We start from the raw sequence: 12,441 nt of genomic DNA, 5'->3' as shown, positions 1-12,441 counted from the left end.
GGGTCTGCAGGGGAGAGCAGTTAGGGGCAACCAGGCCAGCAGAGAAGGGCAATAAGAAGTTAGGGGCAGTCGAAGCCAGTTTGGCTCAGTGGTAGAGCATCTGTCTGCAGACTGAAAGGTCTCAGGTTCGATTCCGGTCAAGGGCATGTACATTGGTTGCGGGCACATCCCTGGTGGGGGGTGTGCAAGAGGCAGTTGGTCAATGTTTCTCTCTCATCGACGTTTCTAGCTCTCTATCTCTCTCCCTTCCTCTCTGTAAAAAATCAATAAAATATATTAAAAAAAAAAAAAGTTAGGGGCAACCAGGCCAGCAGGGGAGGGCAGATGGGGGCAACTGGGCGCCAGCATGGGTGAGCAGTTGGGGATAATTGGGCCAGCAGGGGAGGGCAGTTGGGGGCAATCGGGCCAGCAAGGGAGTGGTTAGGGGGCAATCAGGCTGGCAGGCAGAAGCGGTTAGGAGCAATCAGGGAGGCAGGCAGGAGAGTAGTTAGGAGCCAGCAGTCCCAGATTGTGAGAGGGTTATCCGACTAACCAGCAGTCAGACATCCCCTGAGGGGTCCCAGATTGGAGAGGGTGCAGGTTGGGCTGAGGGGAACACACACCCCCCACCCCGGCAAATTCACAAATTTTGTGCACCCGGCCTCTAGTATTACTATAACTTCCCATCCAATCAAGAAGCAGAGAGCCATTTGTCTGAGAGGCTGGAAAAGATGGTGTTCCTCTACTGGGTAAATTCGACAAGACACCTCCAAGGACATGCCCATCTAATACCATGTATTGCTTATCTAATATCTTATAATTAAAATCAGAATCTTAAGAGAATGATATTAGCCTTGTCATTCTACCCTGCTTGCTTACTCTAGCACTAACTAACAAAGTCAAATAGATTATGTAAAACAGCTCAACTGGAAGGTTATTTTATCAAATAATCATAGGAAACAAAAATATCCAATAATTTCAGATGAACACAACTATTTTATGCTTTATAGAGGACATTCTACCAAGTAATTCAATGGCCTATTTTTGTTCAAACTCTATTCCACAATCTTTCTCCCCCTCCACCTAATCCAAAAGACCAGAACACCTAATGTCCCACAAGCCATCTGATCTACCGTGTTTCCCCGAAAATAAGACATCCTCCGAAAATAAGACCTAGCGCATGGAAAGATAAGACATCCCCAGAAAATAAGACCTAGCGCAACTTTGGGAGAAGAAATTAATATAAGACACTGTCTTATTTTCGGGGAAGCAAGGTAGCTCAACAATCAGCATATGTGTACACATACACAAATGCATTTACTGAGCACATACTCTGTTCCAGAGATAGGTACTTTACATATACTATCTCTTTAAATTCTCTCAATAACTTATAAATGAAGTAACTAGGACTTATAGAAAAGTTAAGGTTAAGTAATGGTCCATGAGAGGAGAGCCAGGATTCTAAACCACATATACACAACTCCAAAGCCTGTGTTCTTCCCACTGCAAAACACGTGGCTAACAAAAAACCACAAGCCATAAACAAATCTTCCTTGGTAAAGAGAGTCCCATGATCAGAAGAAAACCCACAAGACAGATAAAGGGAATAGAAGATGTAAGTGGAAATCTATAGGAATTTAATTAGCACTATGACCTAGAAGCACACAGCCACTGAGCTCTACACGCTGAGGGCCTAAATACAGAGAAGGATGCTGTGCTGTACAACAAGCATGTCCAAGTCTAAGGCTAACATGGGGCAAATAAACGAGGTTTAAGTTTATGTGTGCTGCAAAAAAACAAAAGCTTCAATTTCCTTTGAAACGTAGTTTATTTCAATAGAGATATGCTAAATACAAAGGGCTGAAATAAATGAGTAATCGTTGACATAAAATAATAGAACATTTTAATAAAAAAATATTTTTTCTTAAACATTAACTTACCAGACACTGAATAACTGCACAGATTAATAAGTATAACGCAAATAAACCTATTTTTCTTGTTCTCCAAAAGCTAAATATTTCCTGTTGCATACACAAAAAAAAGTCATACAAGACTAATGGCGTGGCAATCAGCTGCTAAAATATTCGCTGTAGTGGAGAGATGGTGCGCAGGTGCGTAAGAGAAATGAATGTAACACAATTATAGCAATCAGTCATTAGCAAACATTGTAGTTCATTATTAATAACTAGAGGCCTGGTGCACAAAATCGTGCACTGGGGGGGGGAGGGGGGGGCCTGAGCCTGGCCTCAGCCCCTTGTGCAGTTCAGGAACTCTCAGGGAATGTCTGACTACCAGCTTAGGCCTAAATTGTCAGTTGGACATCCTTAGTGCTGCCAGGGAAGTGGGAGAGGCTCTCGCCACTGCCATTGCACTCGCCAGCACTCCCCCTGTGAGAGCACACTGACCACCAGGGGGCAGCTCCAGCATTGGGCATCTGCCGCCGACCCCCCCCAGGCGGTCAGTGCACATCATAGTGACCAATAATTCCGCCTTTTGGTCGATTTGCATATTAGCCTTTTATTATATAGGATTATGTATAACAGGATATTATAAAAATTAAGTTACAAAAATTTTATTAAGATGTTTCTTACATACCATTACATTAGCTGGGCCGCAAAAATATTGGTTGTGGGACGCATGTGGGCCTCGAGTTTGGCATGCTTGCTGTGCAACATACTTCTACACCAAGCCAGGAAAGCAGACAGGAGCAAATAGGACCGGAATATCAGGGAACTCCTCTGCACCTATGTGCCATGAACTCACACTTCCAAGTACATCAATAGCCAACTGTCCCAGAGCTACCTCCACCAGCATTCACACTGGCCTTCCACCATACAAAAACTGATGGGAGGAGCTTGAGACTCAGAGAGGAGAGAGATGAGTCCGTTCCTCCTTGCTACTCACCTTTTCCAAGGTAGATCATGCCATACTCTCGTCCCTGAGGAGTCTTGTTTTCTATCGTGAAACAAACTTCCTTCCCAATAAGCTTCTTCCGAAGGAACTCTCGAGCAGGAAATGCCCAGGGCTGAGAGACAAAACAAACGTGTCACATGAGAACTGAAGTTCCCCACCACAATCATCATTCAAGTTCATTTCTTCAATATCCTGGCCCTGCAATTGGCCCTAAAAATATAAAAATGAAAATGCCCACAACCCAGATTGCACACTTAGGGAGCTCATAAAAAGAGGGTCTTGCAGTGGGTTTAACTAGCACAGGCCTTGAAAACAAACCTCACAGTTTCCCAGTCACTGGCAGTAGTACTTTTTCCCACATCACTGTCTATTCAGAGCTATAGCTTACTTTGTGAATAATAATTGCCCATAATTTTATAGCACTTACCACATACCAGCCACTACTCTAAATGCTTTCTATTTATTAGTCCACTTCTATGTGGGAGGTCTGGATTCTAGAAACTTACCTAGCCAAAGGGAGAAGTCATAACGACCTCCATTTGTTCACCTCTATCCAGTTTATGAAGTGCTTTCACCAAATATTAAACTGTCCTGAAACCAGTTCAAGGCACCGTCCAAGTAGAAATAAGGTTCTAGGGCTATTCTTATTTCAGAGTTAGTCTCCTAGTCAAGTAAGAGCCTTGCTTATGTCATTTCCTCCACCTTTTTTAAGAACAGCCAACAGAGTTGAGAATGGCAAGAACTGTTCTCCCCAAAATGTCTCCTCTTCTACTGCTCTAACCTGAAGCTAAACCAGTGGGAACCTCCCAGGATCTTGGAGAGGACACCAGTAACAGGCCCTGGTCACCATGACAATGACACAAGGAGTGAGCCACACTTCCACACCATGGAGGCAGTAGTCTCCATGTAATCTCAAGATACTGTGCAAAGGGATGGTTTTGTCCCATCCACAGCCCATCACTTCTAGGTGGCTGTCTCCTCTGAAACAGCCCTGTCACAGTCAGTGGCCACAGGCCCTTGAATTACAGTCTGGACCTAGCTCAGTGCCCCAAGTTCCCTTAAAAAAGAAATGAGGAAGGAGGGGTAAGAATTCAAGGAGCATTATGATCAGCAGGAGCTCACGGGCAGAAAAAAATGCAAAGTATATTATAGAAGGAAAGAGTGGTATACAATAAGCAGGCACTGTCTATTATAATCTCATAGACCCACAAAACTCGGGCCACCCATCCTAAATAGGGGTGGGGAACGTCAGGTCCGCAGGCCATGTAAGGTCAGAGAAATCATTTGGTCTGGTCCTGCCAAGGCATTAGGGTTAATTAAATGTTTGACTATAGCAGGCTAATTTTTAAGTTGATAATTTTGTATGGCCCGTAAATTATGTTAAAAACTAGAGGTGTCCCTCAGCCCAGCCTGCACTCGCTCCAATCTGGGACCACACTATCCAGTGGGATCGGGCCTAAACCTGCAGTCAGACATCCCGCTCACAGTCCAGGACTGCTGGCTCCCAACTGCTTGCCTGCCTGCCTTCCTGATTGACCCTAACTGTTTCTGCCTGCCAGCCTGATCACCCCCAACTTCTCTCTTCTACCGGCCTGGTCACACCTAACTGCCCTTCCCTACAGGGTTGCTCGCCTCCAACTGCCCTTCCTTGCAGGACTGGTCCCTCTCAACTGCCCTCCCTTGCAGGCCTGGTGCCTCCCAACTGCCCTCCCCTGCTGGCCATCTTGTGGTGGCCATCTTGTGTCCACATGGGGGCAGGATCTTTGACCACTTGGGGGCAGCTATTGTGTGTTGGAGTGATGATCAATCTGCACATTTCTCTTTTATTAGATAGGATAGAGGCCTAGTGCATGGGTGGGGGCCAGATGGTTTGCCCTGAAGGGTATCCTGGATCAGGGTGGGGGTTCCCTTGGGGCATGAGCAAGGGGCCTGTGGTGGCTTGCAGGCCAGCCATGCCCCCTGGCGACCCAAGCAGAGGCCCTGGTATCTGGAATTTATTTACCTTCTACAATTGAAACTTTGTAGCCTGGAGCAGAGCCAAGCCTCCTGCTTGTTCCATGGCTGCCACCATTTCAGTTTGGATTTGTTTACCTTCTATAATTAAAACTTTGTTGCCTTGAGTGGAGGCCTAAGCCAGCAAGGGCAGGCGGAAAGCTTGGCTGCTTCTGTTGCCTGGGAAGCTAAAGCTTCCCTCCTGTTTTCTGTGGCTGTAGCTATCTTGGTTGGGTTTATTTGCATACTTGCTCTGATTGGCTGGTAGGCATGGATGTGGGCGTGGCTTGTGGATGTAGCAGAGTCATAGTTAATTTGCATATTACTCTTTTATTAAGTAGGATATCCAAAAGGCCCCTTGCAGAAAAAAGGTTCCCCACCCCTGCAAGGAACAAAAGTATATACATGCTCTGAAAAGAAACCCTCTGCTGACCTTTCTCGCCCATGAAGATTGTTACATGGGTTATCCAAAAAGCTTTTCTATAAGAAAAACATCCGTATGACTTCCCAGAAACCAGAAGCCAAGCAACCAGTTGGGCTAGTATACACAATACCGGTCCTGTTATATAAATCAATTGCAGATGGTTCTAGGAAGAACTGATCCTGAGTAAGTGCTCTCCAAGACACAAACACTTATACTCAGTCATCTAATTCTCTCTCCTCAAAGCATCAACAAGCAAAAGAACCAATCACTCAATGGCAATATATACTTTATGTATATATATTTTATATCCCATTTGTACATTGTCCCACTCCTAAATATTAAAAATAGTACCTGTATCAAAGTCTGATGATTGATAAATTAGCCCAATTACCAACCAATCACAAAAACATTTAATCTAATAACACAGGCTCCTACCATTTTTTATTAACTTAGTGATGCACTTACTCTAAAAATATTTCCCACTTTAGATCTAATGCTTAGGATCTAGTTCTGAGTGCCATACTAACATCTAAAATTCAGTAACACACTGCCTTCCTAAATATTTAGGAAAATTCTGGTAAGACAAGTACCAGAATTTTGGTAAGACAAGTACCAGAAAGGAGGCCAAGACTTTGGTAAAAATTCACTTATCAAGGGTCAGTTTACAAGGAACTATCTAGGCCCTGTGGGGAAACCTCCAGTATCTACCAACTAGGCAGAAAGACTAAAATCTTTCAGAGCTTGCTGAAGGAGCATTCTTCCCTAAGGACATTCCATTTTACAGCTGGTCGGTCACTAGGCCATGGGAGAAAGTCACATTGGAGGGATTGAAAAGGATATATACCTAATCCTGTAAGAAAAAAGAATCTAGTTTTTGTAACCTTCCTTTCTTAAACCAGCCTTCTCAATTTGTGTTTCACCAGGGCTGGGCAAATTCATTAACTGGACATGATCCTATCTAATAAAAGAGTAATATGCAAATTGACTGTCATTCCAACACACAAGATGGCTGCCCCCATGTGGACACAAGATGGTCTCCACAAAATGGCCAGCAGGGGAGGGACCAGGTCTGCAAGAGAGGGCAGAGGTAAGCGATCAGGCCAGCAGGAGAGGGCAGTTCGGAGGGACCAGGCTTGCAAGGAAGGGCAGTTGAGGGTGATCAAGCATGCAGGGGAGGGCAGTTAGGGGTGACCAGGCTGGCAGAGGAAGGAAGTTGGGGACAGCCAGGCTTGCAGAGAAGGGCAATTGGGGGGGTTGCGGGGGAGGGAGACAGGGACCCAAGTCTGCAGGGGAAGGCAGTTGGGGGTGACCAGACCCACAGGGGAGGGCAGTACTTAGGGGAAATCAGGCTAGCAAGGGAGCAATTAGGCATCAATCAGGCTGGCAGGCAGCAGTTAGGGGCAATCAGGACAGTAGGCAGGCGAGCAGTTGGGAGCCAGCAGTCCTGGATTGTGAGAGGGATGTCCCAGATTGGAAAGGGTGCAGGCTGTGCTGAGGAACACACACACCTCACCCTCCATGAACGAGTTTCAGGTACTGGGCCTCTGGTATTATATAAAGAAAGGCAACTGGGAGAATTAGGGAAGAGACTAACCACCTCACTCCTCACAAGGGCAACAGGAACTCCAGAAGAGAATCTATGTAAAAGTGTCCACACAGATGACAGCCAGCAGAAAACTACCTGATGGAGAAGGCTATCCCAACAGAGCCTCCTAGAACAACTCTTAAGAGTCAAGTATAGGGAAATTTTCTCAAAGCACTTATCAAATAAGGCCCTGCAGGACCAACAGGAAGAATAACTGTAGTCTTGTTCAAATGATGTTCCAGGGCTTCATCTAAGAAGCAAATGGTCATTAAGCAGTTGGGAATCAAAATTCCCTCTTCCCTTTAGAATGCCCAATAGTAGGCAATCTAGCAGCCTGCTCTCCACTCCTAGACTCAAACAAATTCTGATGTCTACCATGATAAAATTAAAAATTCCAATCTTTTCTTTGGACCAGACAAACTTCTGAACTACTGAAACAAGATTAAATCCCATAGCAATATAAAACCTTAAAGCTACCTACTTTTGTACCTGGTCCAATATTTAATACTTCTTTTCTCTCCTCTTCTTTTTTTTTTTTAATATATTTTATTGATTTTTTACAGAGAGGAAGAGAGAGGAATAGAGAGCTAGAAACATCGATGAGAGAGAATCATCAATCAGCTGCCTCTTGTACACCCCCTACTGGGGATGCGCCCGCAACCAAGGTGCATGTTCTTGACCGAAATTGAACCCGGGACCTTTCAGTCTGATGCTCTATCCACTGAGACAAACCAGTTTCAGCCCTCCTTCTCTTCTGATCATCCCACTGTACCACCTGCATGTGTAACTAATCTCTCTCTGCTCCAACCACCCCACACCCCAATTCTCAAAACTTCCACTGAGCACAGGACTATGACATTCATTTCTATATTCCTCATGAAACCAACAGAAGTTCACACATAAGAGGAGCTCAGTAAATCTGCAGGAAATAAATATATAATTCCCACACTGCCAATCAATGCAGTATCTGGGCTGCCTAGAAGCAGCGAGGCAACAATGGGGATTAGTCTGCAACAGCACAGTGATGCCTGGGGACACGCTAGGGGTTGCTTTTGTTGCCACAAAACTTAGGAGAGAGAACTGAGTTTCTTTGAAAGGGGTAACGTGAGGGAAAGCAGAAAAATAATCAAGTGAATGATATTTGGGATAGTACAACAAAGGGAAGTGAGTAACAATGTCCTTGACTCTATCAGAATGGGAAAATATTAGACAACTTGTTCGAAAACAAGGGCAGTGCCACATTATGCAATCCACTGATTCCCCAGAAAGAAATACGCCGGTTCTTTTCCTCACTGTTCGTGTAAATGTGCATTCTCTGTACACCTGCTTCACATCAGGCATTGACTAGGCATATGATGAGAGATAAGGTCCCTTCTCTCAAGGAGCCTCCGTACAGCAGGATATATAAACATGCAATAAAATGTTATGAATGCTAGGACAGCACCAAAAATAGGACAAAAAGAAATGTCAGGAGTGACTTCTCAGGAGGCTGACTCTTTAGCGATGGAAGGTGTTCACCAGGACCAATGCAGAAGGAGCTCCTGATGGAGGAAGCAGCAGAGCCAAGGCACGAGCAGGCAAAACGTAAGTGGCTCTTAATGCTTTCAGCATGGCTGGGATTTAGCATCCGGAAAAGGGTCAGTAAGAAACTAAAAGTCAAACCACAAATGGGCTTGACTCCCAGGCTAAGGCATTTAAATTTCTCACAGAGGTAATGAGGAATCACTGAAGTCTGGGAATGATACTGAGCAAGGAAATAAAAGTATGCTTCAAAAAGATCTGGGAGCATATATTGAAAGGATCAGAAGGAGAAAAAAGGCAAAGAGACTATTATGTCAATACTAGAGGCCCGTGCATGAAATTCGTGCACTGGGCAGGGGATGTGTCCCTCAGCTCTGCCTGGGCCCTTTCACATTCAGGGACCCCTTGGGGGATGTCCGCCTGCCATGAGCCCAGCTTCTGGCTGAGTGGGGGAAGACAGCAGGGAGGTGAGCACCGCTCAACCAGAAGCTAGCTCGATGTTCCTTAGGAGTTGGCCCTGACCCACCCCCACCCCCGCCTAATCGTTCACGAAGATCATTCTTGCTTTAGCCCTCACAGCCCCAGCTTCATCCGGATCTGGACTAGAAAGGGTCAGTGGGGAGGGAGGAGGGAGAGAAGGAAGGAGACATATGCTATACTTTCAACAATAAAGATTTAAATATATATAAACAATAAATAAATAAATAAATAAGATTTTTAAAATAATTAAAATAAAATTGCTTCACTGCCTTCTTTTAAATATATATATATATATATATATATATATATATATATACACACACACATATTTTTTATTTCAGAAAGAAAGGGAGAGATAATAACACCAATGATGAGAATCATTGACCAGCAGCCTCTTGCACGCCCACTATTGGGGATCGAGCCTACAACCCAGACATATGCCCTTGACTGGAATAGAACCTGGGACCCTTCAGTCTGCAGGCCAACATTCTATCCACTGAGCTAAACCAGCTAGGGCCTTCACTGCCTTCTTAATTCAAACAAAATACTCTTTATTAGAGATGAAAAAAACTAAACCTTTTCCCTAAATAAAAGATCCCATGAGCTGCTATGTCAGGGAATAACAGAGGACAGCTAAGATACCAACTTGTCCAATATCATTAAGTTGGGACAAAGAAAAAATAATTTGAATCCAGAAATTTCATTTCTGAAAGCCAAAGCACAACTAAAGGAGAGACAAGAGCTGATGTTTGAAATTATAGAAACCAAAAAGACTAAACAATTAAGACTACCAAATTAGGACTCGTAGCAGATGCCTGGAGAGGTAAGACCTGAAGGAGCCCAAGGCAGGCCACAGGGAAGGCTAGGTACCTAGGCATTCGTGGTAAGGAGATAAGGGATAAGGAGGGGATGGTGGAGTAAAAGCTCAGAAGTTTCTCAAATCACCCTAACACAATGGTTCTTGACTAGTATTGAGCCACAGTTGCTTTGAGAAACTGATAAAAAGCTCCCTTCCTTAAAAATGCATGTTTACACAAAATTTTGCAAACTTCATAGAGTTCTAATATTTTTATGGATTCCAGATTAAGAATCCGTAATAAAGCACAGGCTTAGTGTTTATAGTATGCTACCATTTAGAAAAATGAGAGTACTTGCACAGGCAATAAATTTCTCTGGAAGAAGACACAAAACACTAGTAACGTAAATAGTCCTTGGGGAGAAGAGCTTGATTTTTCACTGAATACCCTTCTAAATTTTGAATGTGAGTGGAGAATTCAAACATAAATTAATAAAAGAGCTCTGCCAAAACCAACGCCAACCTCACGTGGCTGAGACTACGTAGGAAATGTTCTAATCTATTCCAAGAGATGTAGGTGTGAAAACAGACAAACCTGAAAGGCGAAGGGTATGAGAAAAAGCCACCAAGGGCAGCGAATATGTACAAACCGATGCAAGACACTGTGGGTATGTCCAGGGTCATCATTCCTGTGATATAAAAACAATCAAAATATACAGAACAGAAAGTGCAGATCAGCCTTCAGTCGGACTGGGCTACCACCTGGGTCCGCAGCCTCAGGGAGGCCTCTGGCAGAACCTACCTCATCAGGCGTATCTTTTGCATCTGGTTGTGCCGCAGCCGCTCGGCGGGCAAGGTTTCCAGCTCGGATGTTGCTAAGGTTGATCTGTCTCTCAGGAGGAGGCCCACCACGAGGCTGCCCTCGGACAATGATGGCACATCCTGACAGGACCTGAGGGTGGGTGAGGAGGAAAATAAGGGAAAATTAGTGATCTAGAGGTAACAGCACCATAATATAGACTGTTCAATACTGTATCCCCAGCATATAGAACAGAACTTGACACCTTGAAGGCACTTAAATATTTGTTGAGTGAGTAACTGTCTCCATCCATACATTCCATTCCAAAAGTTAAATGTCTCCATCCATACATTCCATTCCAGGGCAGAAGAAATGGAAGGTCCACACCATCAGAAGAAGCTAAGAGCAGTGCGACCAGAGTGCAGTGCTCATACTTCCACTGGACAAAGCACTCATAGTCCAGGCTAAGAGAGAAATATAAAAATAATCTAGAAAACTCATGTTCTAGATGATTGAAGCAGAAAAATCTAGGAAGCACCTTAAGGCTCCTAAGCACAGCAGCTCCTTTTATCTCTCTAACCAAAGATACCAGGCATAGAATCCCCTTGCAACTGTGAAAAGAGTTCTGAAGCTCATTGGTATTTAACTTTTAAACATTTGCAGGGAAGAAGAAAGGATGATTTCAAGTGGAAGAAGAGAAGAAAAGGAGTAAAGGAAAAATGACAAACTATTCAACTATTCACATTGTCTTTGCTCAGTGATACATGATTTAATGAACAGTTGAGCTCAAGCACTGGCTTCACTAGATCTGAAAGACCCTCATTTCCAAGCTTAAAAACAAGAAGAGCTGCTGACAAGTTCATAGATGCAAGATTAGGGAGTTCTGCCAATCTGGAGTTCTTAGTAAAGGAACAGTCCATGGAAATGGAAGTTGAATCAAAGGAAGAAGGGAAGGAGTACAAAGGGAAGTCTCTCCTATACACTTCTGTTTAGCTGACAATTCCTTCACCTCTCCACCTTAACACACACTCTTAAGTTATAAAATATTAATACATAAGTATGGAAGTACATTGAAACATAAATGTACATGTTAAAAAATAAGATAAACAAATAACTGAGTGACCACCACCCAAGTTAAGACGAAGACATTGCCAGAACCTTGGATCCCCTTCATGACTCTCTCTACTTTAGCCCCCCTTCCTTCTCCCAACCGCCATTATCCTGGTCATTGTGACAATCCCTCCCTTTCTTTGCCATCTAAGTATACATCGCTAAGCAGTGTGGTTTCATTTTGCCTATTTCTGAACTCTATATAAATTTAGTCTACTACATGTACCCATCATTAATTTGCTTCTCTTGCTCATTGTTTTTTGTTAGGGGTTTTATTGTTTTGTGTGTTTTTTTTGTAAAATGAACTCATAATGATGTGAAACACTAACTTATTCACTTTCACAGCTATATAGTATTTATTCCATTGTGTAACTTTACCACAATTCATTTATCCATTCTATTATTTTTTACAGAAACTCTGTCCAACAAATACACAGATTCAAACTTCTTTAAAAAATAGTGTTCTAATCAATGTCTAAATATCCCCAATACCTTCAGCACACAGACCTTGGTCTTAATGACTCCTCCCTTAGATTACTGAAGCTACACCATGACACACACAATAAAGACTGTCTCCTTACCAGTTACAAGTCATGCTCTTCATTTTTATCCTTTCTGATCAGGTGTGACCAGCGATTAAACTTTACAGCTTCCAGCCTAACACCCTTGCTACAGCCTTTCTTGAGAACCCATGCCCTGGATATAATCCCAGGAACTGACATTCTAATAAGGCACACTCTCAAGCAAAGCAAAGCCAGGGAAGAACATGTCTACTAAGGCAGAGGCTGCTTCATGTTCTTGAAATGAGAAGGACCAAAGAAAAGAAAGAGAGCTCGGCTCTG

General features: G+C 43.6%; 1 protein-coding gene across 1 annotated transcript in view; it reads right to left on the bottom strand.

The window, feature by feature from the left end:
- Positions 1 to 12,441, bottom strand: part of SND1 (staphylococcal nuclease and tudor domain containing 1) — a 447,851-nt gene that overhangs the window by 415,761 nt on the left and 19,649 nt on the right. The window contains exons 2-3 of the mRNA XM_036426056.2: positions 10,493 to 10,642; positions 2,884 to 3,004 (exon numbers count right to left, since the gene is read on the bottom strand). Coding sequence (XP_036281949.1) covers positions 2,884 to 3,004; positions 10,493 to 10,642 — 271 coding nt within the window. The remainder of the gene's footprint in view (positions 1 to 2,883; positions 3,005 to 10,492; positions 10,643 to 12,441) is intronic.

The sequence above is a fragment of the Pipistrellus kuhlii genome, unplaced genomic scaffold (genome assembly GCF_014108245.1).
Source record: "Pipistrellus kuhlii isolate mPipKuh1 unplaced genomic scaffold, mPipKuh1.p scaffold_m20_p_10, whole genome shotgun sequence".
Lineage (NCBI taxonomy): Eukaryota > Metazoa > Chordata > Mammalia > Chiroptera > Vespertilionidae > Pipistrellus > Pipistrellus kuhlii.
Note: the sequence above shows the minus strand (reverse complement) of the source record. Positions and strands in the feature narration are given on the sequence as shown.